General features: G+C 35.7%; 2 protein-coding genes and 3 long non-coding RNA genes across 5 annotated transcripts; 2 read left to right on the top strand and 3 right to left on the bottom strand.

The window, feature by feature from the left end:
- Window positions 1-1,367: 1,367 nt before the first annotated feature.
- LOC131439529 (uncharacterized) lies at window positions 1,368-2,081 on the bottom strand. The gene is made up of 2 exons (XR_009231136.1): window positions 1,971-2,081; window positions 1,368-1,610 (listed from the first exon to the last, which is right to left on the bottom strand). It is a non-coding gene; the product is annotated as an uncharacterized LOC131439529 (long non-coding RNA).
- A 2,625-nt stretch (window positions 2,082-4,706) lies between these two features.
- LOC131439530 (uncharacterized) lies at window positions 4,707-5,145 on the bottom strand. Its single transcript, XR_009231137.1, has 2 exons — window positions 5,024-5,145; window positions 4,707-4,868 (listed from the first exon to the last, which is right to left on the bottom strand). It is a non-coding gene; the product is annotated as an uncharacterized LOC131439530 (long non-coding RNA).
- Window positions 5,146-8,944: 3,799 nt separating this feature from the next.
- LOC131439528 (uncharacterized) lies at window positions 8,945-9,508 on the bottom strand. Its single transcript, XR_009231135.1, has 2 exons — window positions 9,368-9,508; window positions 8,945-9,129 (listed from the first exon to the last, which is right to left on the bottom strand). It is a non-coding gene; the product is annotated as an uncharacterized LOC131439528 (long non-coding RNA).
- A 3,791-nt stretch (window positions 9,509-13,299) lies between these two features.
- LOC131439526 (thioredoxin, mitochondrial) lies at window positions 13,300-14,367 on the top strand. The gene is made up of 3 exons (XM_058610655.1): window positions 13,300-13,562; window positions 13,623-13,704; window positions 14,079-14,367. Exons 1-3 carry the CDS (start codon window positions 13,393-13,395, stop codon window positions 14,241-14,243), a joined length of 417 nt encoding a protein of 138 aa, XP_058466638.1. The 5' UTR covers window positions 13,300-13,392; the 3' UTR covers window positions 14,244-14,367.
- A 259-nt stretch (window positions 14,368-14,626) lies between these two features.
- LOC131439524 (uncharacterized protein C7orf50 homolog) lies at window positions 14,627-15,657 on the top strand. The gene is made up of 2 exons (XM_058610654.1): window positions 14,627-14,772; window positions 14,833-15,657. The coding sequence occupies exons 1-2, from the start codon at window positions 14,706-14,708 to the stop codon at window positions 15,339-15,341; spliced, it is 576 nt and encodes a 191-aa protein (XP_058466637.1). The 5' UTR covers window positions 14,627-14,705; the 3' UTR covers window positions 15,342-15,657.
- The last annotated feature ends 3,908 nt before the right edge of the window (window positions 15,658-19,565 follow it).

The following is a 19,565-nucleotide window of genomic DNA, read 5'->3' as shown; positions in this document are numbered from 1 at the left end:
TAAGTATTCAGTTATACAAAATTTTATTTCGAATGTATCAAAATATCAGCACGAAAGCGTGCAAAACGATGAGGATGAAGAAAACGAATTGACAATCAGTTCGCTTTTTCTCACTCAATTCCAATTCGATTTCCGAATCAATCGGTTGGAGACGAAATTCATTCCAAATCGGTTGTTGCACTGGATTCCATATTGAATCGGATTTCATACTGAATTCCAAATGAAATTCTCAATGAAAATTTTACGATTTGATTCAGAATTCATTACAAACTAATAATGTGGGCGGGGTTGCATTCCTTGAACGATTTAACTACACGAGATACGGTCAAATTGTCGATTCTCACCTATTTCGTGATTCACATCTAGCAACGTGATGATTGTGACGAAATTTTGTACATGTAAACATTACACTCTAAACAAGTTTTATCCAAAACTTCATCAATGCAATAAAAAGTTATGCATAAAAAAGTACGGGTATGTAATGTCAGAGACATAACTGGATGTCGTGAATACGAATAAAACTGGCACGATTTCTTTATACTTTAGAATTCGAATTGATAGTTGATCGATTGTTTCAGTTGTTAAACTTTCCCCCTTTGCACTACTAGAATTTTAAACTATTTTTGACGTCGATTATCTCATTTCGGATTTGCATATTTCATTGGAAGAAACTATCAAGATGCTGTACAGTATTCATTTCTGCCTTTTAGAAGGACCAAATTGTGGAACTCTCTACGATATTTAGCACAGTTCGGAACATTTTTCTCGAACGATTTTCGCACAGCGAAAAGTGCACGAAGCGCATCAAATTATTTTGGATTTTCACTAAACTGATGATTTTCACTAAACTGATGACTTTTGCTGTTTTGATATAATGTTGTCCACTTTTCGTTTTTCGTGTTCTTTATCTCCAATGCAAACGACCAGCAGCTCTATTGTATGATGCAATCGAACTTGTTTGAAATGAAACTAGCTTTGCATACAAATCGCAACACATCCGTTCGCAGTGCCAAATGATGCGAAATTGGTTTTTTTTCGTCTTCTAGCCTTAACGACCGGAAGGCAAACGAGAACTACGACCTGAGCGTATGAGGTTTTTAACCACGCAGAAAGTGCGCTCTCCGATGCCGCTGTTTGAATGCGTCTTCTCGCCCTGACGTCTGCTTCCATCCAATACACAAGAAGAGATGATCGATTTTCGACCACGGTTCCCCTTTTATAACGTTCAGGTGAAGATATGTGCCTAACTACCTCAAAATCGTCGTCCTTGCGCGAAAAACCCAAGCGAAAGTAAAGAGTTTTCCGCATTGTTTTCAAATTTCTCCATAAACCCTGAGCATCTTTTCCTAAGTCAAACAACAATAATGTCATCAACTTAACTGGTTTATAATTAATTCATAGATTATTTAATTTAATCAGTCAACAGCGACTGCATATTTTTCCTATCTAAACAGACCCTACTCCTTTCCAAGTAGTAAATCGGTGTCGAAATCCTTCGTCGATTGCTTTCAATAATCTTCACTAAAAGGTGGTGGATCTTGCCAGTGGAAGGTATCTTCGCCGCCTTGAGCTAATGCGCTTCGCTTCTTCAACAATGAGTCATCATTATCCTACAATATTATAAAAATTAATAAAAGAACATTACATGCGCTGCAAGGAACTTGTGAGCTCTTCTGCCTGTACTAAAATTCAAGGTTAAAAGACTGTTGCTTGATTTCAGATCATCACGGCAGTATAAAAAGTGCTACTATATACTTGATCAAGACAAACAATATTTTTACTTTCTATTTGCAACAATTATCCGATGAGAGCGCAATCCACACGTAGTTAGATATATTCTTACAAATGAAACGATGCATTTTGTGTCTTATGGATCGATTTTCTTTAAAGGTTATGGATCGATTTCCTTCAAACTACGTTCTCTACATCTCTATTGTTTAAATTTTGATCACAATTCTCAGTTATATTACCTCATTCTTTAAGCTCTTTACTGGTACTGCATTGGTAAAAGTAATGCTTATTACTAGTATCGCGAAGACTAGAATTAGTTTAAAATCCATTTTAATTGAAAGATCAAACCAATTTCTTTCCACGGGCAATAATGTTTCCTATATAAACGATTTTTTTTATTATTTTGGTTTCATTAGTTCCGACCACAGCGTGAAATTCTATCAAAGCGTTGAAACATTTTTTTTATATTATTACGAAGTTGTTTAGCTTTAATGGCGATAACATATCAGGTTGAAACCCATTATTTCAACGTGAATTTCAAGGCTTTCATTTTCATGTTACTGATTGTCTGATTTGGGTCAAATATGCACCGTTTCGTGCTATAATTTGTTGCCATTTCATTATAAGAGTCATGATTCCTATTTGGAAAAAAAAACTCTTACTGCCAGCTTTCTTATCACTGCAAAACAAAACAAATAATGCATTTTCTTGGTCCCAACCAAACTTTCGGAGTTTCAGATAAGTTATTGTTGACATAGACACATTCTTAGAAAGAATATAACTGACACATGTCGTAAATCCAAGCATGTCGTATTTTCTTTAGTAATGAATGAATGTGAAATTAACGACATGATTCACTGTAAATTTAAGTGAATTGCGATGCTTCTTCTTTAGAAATTTACATGATTTTTCGTGGTGTGTATACGCATACTAAACTCCGTTCGGTAGATTTTTCATATTTTTGAACAGCCCAACTACCAAACATTCTTATTCTACTGCTACATCAGCACATATAAACTTTTGTTGACAGCAGTATCTTAAGATAGTACAGTGATGAAACGTTATTAAGGGGAATCAATACGAAAACGTGCAAAAAATAAAAAAAAGAAGAAGAACAGATGCTGGGTCAATTCAATTCATTTTTCACTTTCCATTCCGACAGATTTTCGAAAGCTAAATTTCATTAAGAATTAATTATTGCATTTGAGCCAGCATTTATCTAGAGCTCAATATAAATTCCACAAATAATTCCGAAAGCTAATAAATAGGGGCAGAGATGGCATTTCACCAGAGTGATACACGCTGGAGTCAGATTCTTGTCCACACCGAGGATGCAAAAAACGAAGCACCGCACAAAGAGGAAAGCGCACTTCTTCTCAGTGTCGAATAGACAGCATTTGAGTGTGTGCTTGTGGTTAAAGCAGCTGGTGCGAGTGAAACACATTCTCTTCGCATGAATCGCTCACACGCGCTCTCGTCTAAATACACCCAAGTGACCACTGGCGCGTAATGGTGAGCGAACACTTCTGTGAACTTCAATTAATAGAGAGTAGATCTGGCCTTGCTATGAAAAATTTGCAAGGAAAACCGAAAATTTTACGATAAATTGTTTTATTTTGCTGATTTTGCGTGCCCACGCTTCTTCTACGTAAACCATACACCAGAGTGCTCACCAGCGTGTACACCTCTGTGAAAGTATCTGCATCCACCTCAAAGAATTTATTAGCTAATGCTCTAGCACTTTGGTGCGATTCAGTGGAAGAGGTAAAAGTAAATAAACAAACGCACTCATGATGCGTGCACACTTTATACAACAGTGGTGTAAAAATGTGAAAGAGAAGAGCTCTCGTTGAAGTTGTCAGTGCGAGGGGAGAAATTTTGCTTGCTCTTCGTCACACAGAGGAGATAGACATCTCTGAATAGGGGTATAACAAATAGCACCGTTTATAACCACTAGGTAAAATTCTCTGCCGGAAACAGTTATGACATTGTTTCCAAATTTTCTATGTAATTCTGCCAGAACTCCAGCTAAAATTTTTGACAAACACGACCGATCATCTGGGGTAGGAAACGGCTTCTATTCCTTCCTAATTTCATGATAAGCTTACTTCGATAGACAAGATGATCTCGTAAAACATTCAAATTTTCTACACACTTTCAAATAGACGGTTCCATGTTGTTGAGCTCAGTTATTCTAAATTCCAAACCACTTTGTGAATGGTGATGCTTTTGCTGATCTTTTTGGCAACACTGTTTTTGACACATCACGCAAGTATGTCATTGTCGAACTTGTTCAGTTCGGTTTCAGTTTAATCGACTTACAACGTCGACCTACAACGTCTATGATTTGGTGACGTCGGGCTGTGGCAAAGTTGAAAACAGATCCAGTGGATTGAAAATCTAAAAATTGTGTCCAGCGACGACGCCCATTTCTGATTGAATGGATATGTAAACAAGCAAAATGGCCACATCTGGAAGAAAACCAGCCAGAAGCATTGCAAGAGCTTACAATCAACGTTGCAGGTATACCGATTTATCGGTATTTATACAGATATTTGACCTCTATACCGCAATACAGATATGTATTCCCAAAATACCGATAATTCACGGATCGTACAGATAAATACCGATTTTCGTCTATAGCATAGATAGACAGAAGACCTTTTTTTTGCTCACCAAAATGAGCTTTGGTGACATTTCCGTGAACTCTGATACCGATATGATACAGATAGATTTTTGCGCCGAATACAGATTTTTGGAAAAATTCCCTGGCAACGCCGCTTACAATGCATCCCAAAAAAGTCAGTGTGAAATCATCTTCAAACGTTAAATTGTATTGATCGTTCTATCGCTTATAATAAAGATTTCATCAATTTTCTTAAATCTTTTGTGTTCTTTTTTTTTGAAAATCAAATCCTATATCTCCCAAAAAATCACCCTTTAGTTAACTTCTTTTTTGGTTTAAAAGAAACAAGTAATGAACCATCATAAATTTATTATATCGTTATTTGATTAATCTTGTACATAAACAGAATCATGAATTATGAACCGACCTTATACGCCTCTTTCCGTATAAATGGCGGCTCCTCAACTTGAGCAAAAGCATTTCGTTTCATCACCAACGAGTCTTCATTATCCTAAAAAATCATAACATATTAGTAATGAATATAAAACAGTATAAAATGCGTTTTTGCTGCCCAAGAATCTACTGACATCAAATTCCTATCAACAGAGTATATTTAACAGGAATTTTTTGTAGCATCGCACTGATTCGAAGTGATATCAAAATTACCTTATCGTCCAAATTTTCTACTGGCACTGCATTGGAGAAAGCCATGCAGATCAGCAGTGTCGCGAAGACTAAAATCCATTTTAAATCCATTTTCACAGAAGTTGGTCTGCACTGGCAATTTTTCCCTCTATTTAAATGACTTCTTTATTTTGCTTATATTAGTTCCAGTCACAAATTCGCGTGAAAATCCATAAGGCGTTAAATCGTTTGAACGTTTTCTATTATTAAATCAGTGGATATCAAAGGCTTTTTTGTTCAGATATTCGAGTTTAGTATATGCTTACGTAAGTTAAATTTTAGGCTGAGTTTGAATAAAATACTTGACATTTAGGGGCAATTTACAATCTTAGGAAAACAACCATTGCTGCAAAACGCAATAGCAGTTTTCTTCGCAGTCAGTTTGTTTGTCTCATTTTTTGTTTTTCAATTAAACGGATGGTTTTTTTTGTTGAAGTTCTATTAAGCAGTAACGGAGAAAACTGCTTTTGCGTTTTTCAACAATGGCTGTTTTCCTAAGATTGTAAGTTGAACCTTACGGTTTGAAGCCCCCTTCAGATGTGCCTTTGGTCACGAACGGCTCACTCCGTTTCAACACCAGATGAAAAAGAAAACTTTCTCTATCGTTTAATATTATTCTCAGCGTGTACCGAGTTTTTCAGAATTCCTCTTCAAAGTGAATGTTGATAGATGGCTTATGGGCTGTTATCACAAATTTGAACGCACAACAAAATCTTACCACTTTCTTAGAATGTGCTTACTTGAGGTTATTCAAAATTTTTGTTAAAAGTCATCCAATTTACAAAAACCTGTTTTAATCCACCTAGTGGTGCAATAATGCCTTTCGCATATCTAACATATTCTCATATATAAATGTGTGGTATTCTTCAAAATAATTTTCTTTGATTCTTAAAAAACATGAAGGTGTGTCCATAAACTAGTAAGTGAAACAGTACTCAGGTCGGTTAGGCCATATTTGAGAAAACGAACAGAAATACTTCTGAAACCCGAATCTGGGAGCCGATAGTTCGGAAGTTGGTTCAAGAAAAGTTACTTCCATTTTTGAGTCTATGGCTACAATTTTCGGTCATTCATCAAAAACCCAAGAACAAGGAAAGCCAAACTAATGTTTGTCCATCTACTGACAATGACTACCGATTGTAATAGTTTTTAGGCAAGTTTAGACATTATTTAACTTTTTATTTTCGGTACTTCCGGAATCAGAAAACGAGAACTAGAATAGCCGGAATCGGGTTGTTTGGTTGTCTATTGACAATGGCTACCGATTGGAATAGTATCGAGGTAAGTTAAGAATTTTTTTAGGTGTTTTGTTTCGCCACTTCAAGCGACGGTACCCAATTTTATACACACTTCACCATATAATTCCGGAACCGAAAGTCGGATCCGTATGAAATTTAGAAGTTTTGTATGAGACCATGAGATCTTTCATTCGAGTTTGTTGAAATCGGGCATCTCTGAGAAAAGTAAGGAAGTAATTTGAAATCGGCCATCCCTGAGAAAAGTAAGGAAGTAATTTGAAATAAGAATTTTTTCACTAATCACCCTGTAATTCCGAAACCGGAAGTCGGATCTAAATGAAATTCAGGAATTTTATATAGGACAATTTCACCTTTCATTTGAATCTTAGTTTGTGAGAATCGGTTCAGCCATCTCCGAGAAAAGTGAGTGCAAAAAAATACACACACACACATACACGCATACAGACATTTTGCGTACTCGACGAACTGAGTCGAATGGTATATAACACTCGGCCCTACGGGCATAACCTTTCTATATAAGAAAGACAAAAACATACCTACTAATCTCGCAAAAAAATTACCTGCACAGTTTTGGGCGCTCTGCTGAATTTGTTTCACTTTTGTTGTCATTTCTCGGTTGATTTTTCATTAGGGCGTATTAGCAAGTGACAGTTTCTCTTTAATCACTCTCTCTTTCGATTATTGTGATGTGATTAAAAAGATTTTCTTTTTGCTCGTACTCTAAACTTGAGTTACCACCTATCTACTCATTTTTGCATTAAGGGACGAAATTGTCAAAACTTGAGTAATTTTTACTCAAATAGGAAAAAACTATTTTGTTCAAAATTTGAGTAAGTTCAACTAAAAATTTGAGTTTCTTGCTCTCAAAACGAAGAAATTTTTCTTCGTTAATTTTCATATACGAAGTTATTCTTCTTTCTTTTGAAGGTGCGAAATAGTGATGCAAAACCGTTTCCTTTCGAACAGTTTAGAGTAAAAATTGAAACCACAAAACATCTATGATTGACGTTGATTCATGTATTCAAAACCGGATCTAGAAACGGCAATGGAAAACGACGTATTCTTGCATTCTTAATTTCGAAAGAATATTCCGAGAATGAAAACGCACTGAACTGCAAGAAGTATTTTTTGCACTCAAATGTTTAAAAACTCAACGCTTACTCTAATGTATGAATAAATGTGAGAGAACTCATGGCAACGAGTTTATTTTATTCAAATCCATACTCAAATTTTGACATATTGTTCCAGTTCATGAATTTGAGTAATCGCAACTCAAACCATGAGTTATGTTCAAAGAGTGTGTGAGTGATGTGATAGCCACAATGAGTTTTAGTAAGATTCGACGTAAAAATCTATCTGTACCATATCAGTATCAGAATCTCGTCAACATAAGTTCACGGAAATGTCACCAAAGCTCATTTTAGTGAGCAAAAAAAAAGGTCTCGCAGTAACCTTTTCTCCTGTCTATCCAAGCTATCTACGAAAATCGATATTTATCTGTATAATCCGTGAATTATCGGTATTTTGGGAGTACATATCCGTTTTGCTTTATAGAGGTGAAATATCTGTATAAATATCGATAAATTGGTATACCTGGCAACGTTGATTGTATGGCAAGAATCCGACAGAAACAGAACCGCTAGGCGCAATTCTTCGCCGGAAACGGTTGTTGCATTATTGCCAGATTTTTGCCGGAATTCTGGCAGACATAGCATTCATAGCACATTTACATCCAAAGAATTGTTATTTTAAATATTGGTTGAAGTCACATGGAGATTTTCTCAGATTTTCTCATAAATCAATAGGATTCTTACCATGAAAAATTAAACTTTTTTTTTCAGAAAAAAAAGCACAGAAAAAAACTGACTGAAAAAAAGCCGACAACATAGTGCGAGTAAGTTTGTAAAACTGACAAAACCAGTAAAATTTATATTAAAATCGCCATTCTTTTTGCTTTGTAGTAAGAAATTGTAATTAAGAAAAGTTCTCGTGAATTTTCAAACAACTTACACTTTAAGGATTCAAATTCACGTAGATTGTTTGATGTTTGGTCGATTCACGTAAATCTTATATGATGAATTATTTACGTTTCGCATTCAGCTCATCAGTACATTAGCAGATTATGTTGATCTACTAATGCCACCTCGCGCATCAACTTAATCCGTTAAGCAGACATAAAGTCATTGTTATTTGCAACGCACTTACGTGATTTTTAAAGTAAATCGAGCGTGAATTTTCATTTGAATGGAGTATACGGAAGCGAGATGTAGACTAGCAACAAGTGTTAACATTGAAGTGGATATCTACGAGCAGAAGAATATCACAAATAGAGTAGGTGTTGGATAGAGTACACCAATTTCCCATTACACCTCTGGCTTAGTGTCTCCTCAAGTCCATACAATGAGGCCCTTAGGAATTTTAGCTTCATGGTAGAATAAACACATTATTCATAGAGAACGTTGAAAGTCTGATTTACGTTCCTATTTCACAATGTTTTTACACTTAATTGTGTTTCACTTTAAACTCAAGCCTGATGCGGTCACTCCCAAACCCATTTTAATTTTATTTAAAAAAATGGCACATTGTCTAGTTTTGACTCTGTAAAAGTTTTTAGTATCACTCATAGTAACTGCAAGTAAGTGTGTAGACCTTATTCAAGTTTATTTATTTCGATAATATAACGACATCTTAGGAAGCAATAATCTTACGAACTAATTTAAAAGCAGCAAAATCCAAATTCTAGACATGTTTGAATGGCTTAGGTTTGTAAGGATCATCAATCCATCGAGCAATCTTGGCTTGTCTTTTAAATTGCGCGTATCCTATGGGCTGCGATGTTATAAAAGAACAACATGAAAAGAAACAATGTTATTTGGTTCGCGACAAATTCGTAGAAAATGGTTAAATCAAGGGTTTCCGTTTTTATCCGTATTTGATTATTTATGCTTTTTGTCTTGTTAATTTTTCCAAATTTCAAAACTAATGGAAGTTTTCAATAAAATTATTGTTTTATTTAAATTATAACAACTCCAGTCGAATGAATATGGCTGATTTCGCTAATAATTACCTCCTCCTTCAAGTCGTTTGTTGGTGCAGCGTCCGAGAATATCGCACACAGCATCAGTAGCACGGAAACAAGAGTTGCTCTTAGATCCATTTCGTTCCGCAGCTAGAAACCGTTCTAGTGCACAAACAAAAATCTCGCGTATTTAAGTTCCTCTTTCCTATTTGCTTGCATGAATATCAGTTACGCATATCTCAACTCCGCAACAATCGCATTTATCGCATGAAACCGTGTCAGATTTTCAGTTTTCATCGGCCATTTTTGCACGGTTCATTTAATATGCATTCTATTTGCCTTTCTCATGAAGAAAGACCATGTAGTCACTCATAAAGAAAGACTATGCAATTACTTTTGAACCGAGCCGTGTGCATAAGTTTATGTAACAAAAATATGCACTCGATTTTCTAGAAGATGGCTGGACCGATTGATACAAACCTAAACTCAAATGAAAGATCCCTTGATTTCATAGCGAGCTATTCAATTTTATCCGGATCGAATTTCCTGAGTACTGGAGTAACATGTACAAAAAAATGTGCACTCGATTTTCTCTTGGGTGGTTTTTATTGGCTTAGATTAAAATGATAGTTCCTACCGTCCCTTAGCCTTCTATTGAATTTTATTTAGATCCGACTTCCGGTTTCGGAGTGACGGGGTAGAATGCGTAAAAAATTAAAAACAATGAAGTCGATTTTCTCAGAAACCCCTAGACCCACATCCACAGTGTTAGATCTTACGATTCCATAGAACGATATATAATTTTATCCAGATACGATTTCCGGTTCCGGAATTACAGGTTGATAAGTATGAAACATTCAATTTCAAGAGCGTGTTTTATAGCTACATAACACTACCAGGGCTGGCAATAATCAACTCAGTACTTCATCATCACCGAGTTCAGCTCACCTGCAAATCGGTTTCAAAAGCATCACTGAACGAGTTGAGTAACTGGGTAACCATTCGTATAGAGAAAACATCGTCTCAACATCGTAGTGTCAAGCAATCAGCAGATGAGCGCTGACTGCTCATCAAATATTAGAACCCACTGAGAGACGATTTGTGAGTTGTGATTTGATGTGTTTGTACATCAACACATTGAATCAGATTCTTATGAAACTGTCTCGCTTGTATTCCCCACCCACCAGAGTTGCCATGGGCGGCCAATGTTCGAATCGATGCCATTTCAATCCATTTCTCAAGACATGTTCTCGCATGCTGGAGAACGCATTCGTTTCAGTAGCCAGTTGTGTTTAGCTCGAGACATGAAATTCAATCGTTTATGGTATACATCACACTACGGTCCGACATTTTTTTTCGTACATTAACGCTCGTGTTCGTTTTGAGTACCAGCAAAAACAAAACCGAATATCTGGGTTGTGTTGGCAGCTCTGTGGTTTAAGAATACACTCACCGGTGTAGCTCGGTACAGTGATGCCAAACTCAGTACTCACTTTTTAAAACTAGGAATGAGAGTTAAATGCTATGAAATCAAAACTGAGAACCATCAATACCATCATAATTTGATGTCAGCGGTGCTCTGTATAGGTGAGTGTGTTTGTTTAAATCAGCGATGATTTTCATCTTTACCATCATTTTTCGGATTGCATCGTAAATCATGTGGTGAGCTGATGAATAGAAAAAATCAAATCTTATGAGCGAGTTTTTGCCACCCTTGAACACTACAGTGATTAAAAGAATGCGATCAGCTAGCCGTATAATTTTTAAACTGTGCATGTTAGTTGATTTGAGATAAACAGGTCCTCAATTGCCAGTTACGGAAAAAACGAGACTTTCACAAACTTAGACTCAAACGAATTGAATTTCATCTTGATCCAATTGTGCGTGTTGTCTACTTGTATTTAATTGGAGAACGGTGTCGGACTGAGTATTCTCTTCGACACCTGAGATAAAAGATAGGTAAGCGATAGTTCGGATACAATGTTTTTGTTTTGTTTATATAAATTACGTGCCTAAACGAGGAGCACGGGATTGGCAAATTTTTCTTTGCCTCTAGCACTTCTTATCCTAGGTACACCATAGTGTCAAGATCAATTAGCAATTCGCGTCTCTCACAACGATGATAGTTCATTTTTTCATAAATCTTTTGAAAATCTGTGAAACACAAATCAATCTGTGAACCTGGCATCTCTGGTCTCTCATAGTGGATGCAGATTATTCCAAGGCAACCTACGAAAAACAAAACGAACATCGATTACATACATACACTATCGATTCTATTCTATGAGCAATCTACATTGTATCGATTCAATTCTATTAGTTTCGTTGAGGCGAAGAAAGTTTCAAAATACTAAACAATATTTTGAAGTAAAACGAACGAGTAAACAGTACAGGGAATTTTGGCAATAAATATCAGTCAAGTACTTAGTCAACCTCATCCTGAGCCCCAAGCATTGATTAGATTCAACAACGTTGTAGCTAATGTGCTGTTTGAATGGTACCTGTTTATCGGGAAAAAACATCTTTGACGAATGCTACTAATGAATACTTGTAAACAGTATTCGAATTTGAAAAGTACCTTTTATCATCTCGTCAAAATGTATAATTATATAAAGCCGGGTATAAATAAACGATATACAACACAATATAATTACCAAGAATATCGGCAAAACTAAATATGTTAACCTTCAATTTTTGCCGAGCTTATCATCAGAAATTTGGCTGATAGCTCTGCAAAAGCGATCCGGATTGAATCTCGTGAATTGTCGATTCTTCTGTAATCGAATATGAATATGATTTTTCTTTATTATTGTATGAAAAAATTATCACAAAAGCTAAGGTTGTGGAAAAGGGGTGTTTTATTATTGTAAATTTTAATTACCCAAACCCTAACCAAAAGTTCGAATAAAAGGGACTGATTTGACTTAAGCAGCTCTCGAAATTCATCAGTAGCATTCTAACAGCCTATTTTTAAGTAATTATCCACACTTGAACGTTCGCGCGAGGCAACCGAACAAACTTCTAAGCTGCTTCTAGAATATATTGTTCAGCTTCTATGCAGCGAAAAAGTTCACACGAAACTTGTTCTGTACTTTCAAGTTTTAAAAAGTACCACGCGTACTTTTAAGCAGCAAGAAAGTGGATGTTTTAAGTAATTGTGGAACTTCTGGTTGCAAACCAAAAAAAAAACATCGTGGCAAAAGACTATTACTTCTATTGTTTCCTAACGCCTCTATCTGGAAATAAGCAGATATTTGTAAATATATATGAAAGTAGATAGTTTTTTATTTCACTGATCTTTTACGTTTACACGTTTCCCAGCTCCACGAGCAATGGCGACTGGACTTTGCTGATTTCGGTATATTAGTTCAGCATAATATGCCAAAATTCGGCAAAAAACGCGGTTTACGGAGATATCAGAATATTACTTTAATGAATTTCGGAAAAGAGCATGTAAATTAATCCTACTTCGGCATTTAAATATGCTGAGCTCGATCATCTGTTTTAAGTGTGTAAGATGTGGCATTCCTTCAACGGCAACTGGCCATTTTTGCGGATAATTGCAAAACCAATCACATGCTAGTGAAATAAAATGTACGTATGCAAATGAAAACCTTTAATTCCACAAACTTTGATTTGATTGAAATCTATATTAATAATGGAATGATATCTATCTGAAAGTCATACGTGAACGTCTGCCATCAGAGTTCGTTGTTTTGAAGTAGATGCTAAATAATTAGCATAACTTTCATTAAAAAATGCACATGATTTGCACTTGTTTCGAAAGTTGAATGAATTTCTTATAAATTTCACAATTTGTGCATGATTTCAATATGCCTACTATTTTATTCAGTAGAATGTAACATAAATTTTTCAAGACGCAGCCATAAATGGCACAAAGACAACACCAATAACGGAATGTAACATGGTGGTAGTCTCACGTGCTCCTGGTCGTTTGCTGTCATTAGTCGACGTCAAAGGGTTGCTGTGGTCTTTTGGTTTCATAATCATAACACGCAGTGCGAAGGAAGCGGGTTTTAAAAGAAAAGGAGCCGCAAATATTTCACATAAAAATGAACGCACTCACCAAATTATCCGGCTTCCGTGGTACTCTAACCGCCGGAATTCGAACAATCAGTACGGGATTGCCTCGATTCGACGTTTTCAAAATTCAGAGCCCCCAGGAATTTGACGAGAAAGTGAAAAATAGCAAGGATCCGATCATTGTAGACTTTTTTGCGACGTAAGGCTCATTTTATTTTGGCAGTCGTATAATTGTGATTAAGATTCTCTTTCTTGATAGATGGTGCGGTCCCTGCCGAATGTTGACCCCGCGAATTGAAACTATTATCGGTGAGCAGAAGGGTAAAGTGAAACTGGCCAAGGTTAGTGACGATGATTAAATTATTGTTACTGTTAGATAATTAGTTATTTATGTTTCGTATCATTGCACTCGTATTTCATCATTATAATCTAATATATGAAAGTGATACTTGAATAGTTGTATTACTTTTTCGGTTATAAAATATCTTCACCATAACAACAATTACTAAAAAGAATTCAGAAGGTTAACATCTGTCGGGTTCAACGTCTTAAAATAAGCATGGAGCGATGCGGTACTTTTCATCGCTCCTTCCAGTAGTCACATCAATAATCTATTAATATACGTTTGATCCAAGTTTGCATTTCATCATTTAGTCATTTTCGGCTCCAGTTCATTCAAGTTATACTAAGCTATGATTCATATACTATTTTGCAGGTCGATATCGACGAGCACAGTGACTTGGCATTAGACTATGAGGTAGCTTCAGTGCCAGTTCTGTTGGCAATCCGCAACGGAAAGGTTGAGCAGCGCCTGGTAGGTCTGCAGGACACGGACAAACTACGAAACTGGGTCGAGAAGGTGGTAAACGAAAAGAAATAATCTAAAACCACCAGGCATTTAGTTGACTAGCTATTACCCAGTGATAATCGGTTGATGAGGATGTAATCTAACAGCATCAATTATTGTTGTAATACGAAGAAAAAATAAATTTATATATGTATAACTTTCATTGTTTTCATTGAAAAAAAAGATAGAAATTAGTAATTACAAAAATTCATGGAAATTGGAAAGAAACATTTACCTATAAAACATGATAATCATCATCAATAATTAACAATTTCAAAACATTACAAAAAAAAAGATTCGAAAAAAGTTTTTAAAATCCGGTTTTGGCGTATATGCCCTTTTCATATGTTATTTTCAAAATGATGCATCTGTTTGACTTCTCTATGGTCCATGCGAAATAAACAAAAGTATGCAGCCAAACGAACCGAAGTTTTAGTTCGGAATAACAAATATTCGAAGTATTTCTTCAGAAAAGATTGTAATTCTTTGATTAATATGAATAAACATAATTCTAATAAAGTAAAGATTGTATCAGACGCCATCGAAGAGTCTGGGAAAAAAGGTAAGCTAACTTTGTTTAACAAAATTCATGAGAACAGCAAGAAGGCACCTCGTGTTTCAGGAAAGCGGAAAACGGCAGAAGATATTAATGATGAGACATCGAAGAAATCCAAGTCAGAAAGCATTGCGGTCGGGACAACCATTGAGCAAATTATACTGACGAATCCTGCACTCAAATTGAACAAGAAAGCAAAGCGAGCCAAGAAACGAGAGAAAAATGCCAAAAACCAGGAAGCAAAACTAGAAAAGTCTAAAGACCGTGAAAAAGAGGAAACGAAACAATATCTTCAAACATGGAATGATAACCGCGATAAGTGGAAGTTTCAAAAACTGAGGCAAATATACATTCAAGAACACGTTTTTGACGAAGCTATGCTCGATGGAGAGATCTGGCCGGTTGCTTTAGAGTACCTATCCGGTACCAAGGGATTTGGTAGGGACGCTCTAACCAAACAAGCAAAAGCGGTTATAAACGAAACAGACCAACGGGTGAAGGACACTGACAACACTTTGCTAACTAATGACAGTAAATATCAGAGGGCAAGGGAATTGTTGCAGTATCTCGGATAGAATAAGACAAATGTAAATACTATCGTGACAGGCTAAGGGCGGTAATGGCCCATCTGGCCCGTTTATTGCTAGGTTATATTTTCGATTGTAATGACTTGTACAGTGACTCCCGATGATAGTTTCGTGGCGTTGCAACACAGATTCACTCCAGGTCGAGAAAAATGTTTCTTCCTCGAACAAGAAATACACAAGTTTTCGTCGCACTAGTGTGAAACAACATGCTCACACGTGGATAGTTTCATCGGAAATAAATAGATACTTAAATGTTTAAAAAGCTATTTTGGAAAATTATGTTTCTACAATAAATTTGATTGAACCATGATATAAATTAGTTGTAGTTTTTTTTTCTTCTATGTCTATTCTATTAGTTCAGTAAAATTTAGATTTATTAATTTTGTTACAGCCACCCTCACTCGTATTTCAACGTGAAATGGAAAAAATGATAGCAGATTAACATAAATCGCTGAGAAAAAGTAGTTTCTTTTTTTTTAGGTTATTTTTTAGTTTTCATTGCAAAACCAGAGGGTCAGAATTTCATTGATATAATTCGCGACAGATTACTATAAAATTCCAAATAAATCGGAACCATCCCAGCTAATCCTAGTGGCACAGACTAACAGACATGACAGTATGAGTAAATTCTTATGAAAATATTTTTTTGTGATGCACTAGTTCCACCTATATTGAACTGCGCGAACTATTTACTATCTGTACACCCCTTGTGTTATGTAAAAGTTTTTTTACTAGTTGGTTTATTGTGGTGGTAGTTTTCACTCGAAATTAAGTGGTGGCAGACCAGAAGCAAGTAAATATTGTAACAAAACGGGTTCGATTTTGTATTGCGTTGGAGGATGAGAAGTAGGCACAATTATGTATATAGTTTTGGCAATATGTATTGAATCAGAATCCTGCATGAAATTCGCATGGACGTATACAAATCAATACATTACAGGTAATTCTGTATGAACGGCAACTCTGTTGGTAAATGAAAAAAATAAACACAGTCTAGATGACAGGCATGATGTTTTTGATAGGGTAACGTGGCGCCATCATGACACATGTGAGTACTGTCCCAAATAAAGGAATATTCGAAATGACCGTTAAGATGATTGAAGAATCTAATTTGAGTGTCCTGTCTGTTAGTCTGTGCTAGTGGTACACAGATATATAATTGTTTTAGGTAAAGAATAATATTTCCTTAGTGTAGCATACAGGGCTGAGAAAATAAAGTCCAAAACCTCAACAAAACGAGATCACAGACTAACAGACATGACAGTATGAGTAAATTCTTATAAAAATAATTTTTCGTAATGTACTAGTTCCACCTATATTGTACTGCGCGAACTATTTACTATCGGTACACCCCTTGTGTTACGTAAAAGTTTTTTTACTAGTTGGTTTCCCCTCGTTTGTCAACACCGATCAGCTGCTTGCAGGGATGCCTGATTTCATCAAAATTTTTGAAAATGAATCGTCACAATAAATTATTGGATTACGTTGATAATATATTTAACTTTTTCGCGATGTTGGAAGGTAACCATTTATTTGACTCAACGTTGTTCATCTAGACAATTTTTTAATGTAGTTGGTAGTTTTCACCCGAAATTAAGTGGCGACAGACCAGAAGCGAGTGAATATTGTAACAAAACGGGTTCGATTTTGTATTGCGTTGGAGGATGAGAAGTAGGCATAATTCTGTATATAGTTTTGGCAATATGTATTAAATCTGTATCCTGCATGAAATTCGCATGGACGTATACAAATCAATACATTACAGGTAATTCTGCATGAATGGCAACTCTGTTGGTAAATGACAAAAATAAACACAGTATAGATGACAGACAGGATGTTTTTGATAGGGTAACGTGGCGCCATCATGACACATGTGAGTACTGTCCCAAATAAAGGAATATTCGAAATGACCGTTAAAATGATTGAAGAATCTAATTTGAGTGTCCTGTCTGTTAGTCTGTGACGAGATCACTGCCGGAGAATCTTTTCATGATCAGTTGATCAGTGAATTTTAAATCACATTGATCAATATCGGTACTGATCCACAGACTAACAGACATGACAGTATGAGTAAATTTTTATAAAAATAATTTTTCGTGATGCACTAGTTCCACCTATATTGTACTGCGCGAACTATTTACTATCGGTACACCCCTTGTGTTATGTGAAAGTTTTTTTACTAGTTGGTTTCCCCTCGTTTGTCAACACCGATCAGCTGCTTGCAGGGATGCCTGATTTCATCATAATATTTGAAAATGAATCATCACAATAAGTTATTGGATTACGTTGATAACATATTTAACTTTTTTAGCGATGTTGGAAGGAAACCATTTATTTTTCTCAATGTTGCTCATCTAGATTATTTTTTATTGTGTTGGTAATTTTCATCCGAAATTAAGTGGCGGTAGACCAGAAGCAAGTAAATATTGTAACAAAACGGGTTCGATTTTGTATTGCGTTGGAGGATGAGAAGTGGCACAATTATATATATATATATATATAGTTTTGGCAATATGTATTAAATCTGTATCCTGCATGAAATTCGCATGGACGTATACGAATCAATACATTACAGGTAATTCTGTATAAATGGCAACTCTGTTGGTAAATGAAAAAATAAACACAGTCTAGATGACAGACAGGATGTTTTTGATAGGGTAACGTGGCGACATCATGACATATACGTGTACTGTCCCAACTAAAGGAATATTCGAAAAGACCGTTAAAATGATTGAAGAATTTAATTTGAGTGTCCTGTCTGTTAGTCTGTGACTGATCTTCCGTAACACAATGGGTAGTGATTTTGAGCTAAAATGATTCTTGATTTATGTAAGTTCAATCATTGGATGATTCGATAAGCTTTGATGTTGGTGGCGGAAAATCACATATGATCAAGATAAGACATGGCATGATCTACGTCTGAAATCGTTGATCTCCCGCCCTTTTTCAAATGGAGTACAATTGAATAAACTGCATCAGAATCAGATAAGAGAAATTCTTATGATATACTATTATCAATGCTAGAAAATCAAATTACTGAAAAAGTTGTCATTGCATAACTTAAGTTAAACCGTTTGAAGGCATTTTTTTTACTCATATTAGGCAAAATTTAATAATTTCGCTAATTTACTCGCTCCTCCGTGCACTTTTGCTGATCACAACAGAAATGATTTCCTGCATCATTCATTTCCAAATTTACAAGAAGAAGCTTTTACATCAACAAATACACGTTTTCCTATAGAATGTAAACGTTTATTGTGGAAATTTTTTCAGGAAATAGGGTAAATATTACATTAGGTATTTAAAAAATGCGCTCATTGAAAATATTGGACAACACATTCCAAAAACCTCCCCCTCTTCCCCCTGTCACAAAAGGTCACGTTTTATGAAACACCCCCCTCCCCCTTGCGGCATGACGTCTTTTATGGACAGCCCCTTACGGGACTCTAGGTATCAGAATGCCTATAACCAGAGTGACGACATCTCATCCGTAATGCTGGAAACAACTCAAAACGGTTAAAGCGAGATGATGACAGTTTCGTTATCTTTGTATTGTATTTGACAGGTCGTTTGCTCGTTTGGAACAAAGCTGTCATTCCAAACGAACAGCTGTCGTCACTCTGGTTTAAGGCACTCTACTGATACCGATATGGTATAGATAGATTTTGGCGCTGAATACAGATTTTTGGAAAAATGACCTGGCAACGCTGAGCTACGAAAGCACTTGCTTGAACGCCCTATTCTTGTTACCGCCAACCCTTATCTTTATCCGAGTCGTTAGGAGATCATCCAATGATAACAAATACTCCTACAAATGGCTACTAATTCTTTACGTGTTCATTGATACGACTAAATACGTTAGGTACTCTTTAGTCACACACAAAATTTCAAAAAACATTTCATTTCTAACTCTATCAATTACTATTAATAGTTATCTTTTTAGAAAACGTTGGGCAAAGTGAATTAAAAGAGAAAAATTACAAAATACGCATGTTTGTCGATTTATGACGGGTGTTATGGATGAGTTTGTTGCTATGCAGCGCTGTTAGAAAAATTCGCAATATTTTCATTTCATTCAGGAGTTCTTGCGTGAAGGAGTTCAAAATGAGAATTACGCTCCTTTTAAATATATTGCTGGACCCATACACAGTAACCGTAAATAACGTAATGAAGTACTGGTTTCTCTTGTAAACTTTTTGTTTCGTAATTCAT

The sequence above is a fragment of the Malaya genurostris genome, chromosome 3 (assembly GCF_030247185.1).
Source record: "Malaya genurostris strain Urasoe2022 chromosome 3, Malgen_1.1, whole genome shotgun sequence".
NCBI lineage: Eukaryota > Metazoa > Arthropoda > Insecta > Diptera > Culicidae > Malaya > Malaya genurostris.
The sequence above is the reverse complement of the archived record's forward strand: the minus strand, read 5'-3'. Positions and strand labels throughout refer to the sequence as shown.

Excerpts from the sequence above, each read along its gene's own strand:
- LOC131439526 (XM_058610655.1), top strand. The coding sequence starts at position 13,393 with ATGAACGCACTCACCAAATTATCCGGCTTCCGTGGTACTCTAACCGCC. Across the intron at positions 13,563-13,622 it reads ATTGTAGACTTTTTTGCGAC|ATGGTGCGGTCCCTGCCGAA; the intron begins GTAAGGCTCATT and ends CTTTCTTGATAG. Across the intron at positions 13,705-14,078 it reads GTAAAGTGAAACTGGCCAAG|GTCGATATCGACGAGCACAG; the intron begins GTTAGTGACGAT and ends ACTATTTTGCAG.
- LOC131439524 (XM_058610654.1), top strand. The coding sequence starts at position 14,706 with ATGAATAAACATAATTCTAATAAAGTAAAGATTGTATCAGACGCCATC. Across the intron at positions 14,773-14,832 it reads CGAAGAGTCTGGGAAAAAAG|GAAAGCGGAAAACGGCAGAA; the intron begins GTAAGCTAACTT and ends CTCGTGTTTCAG.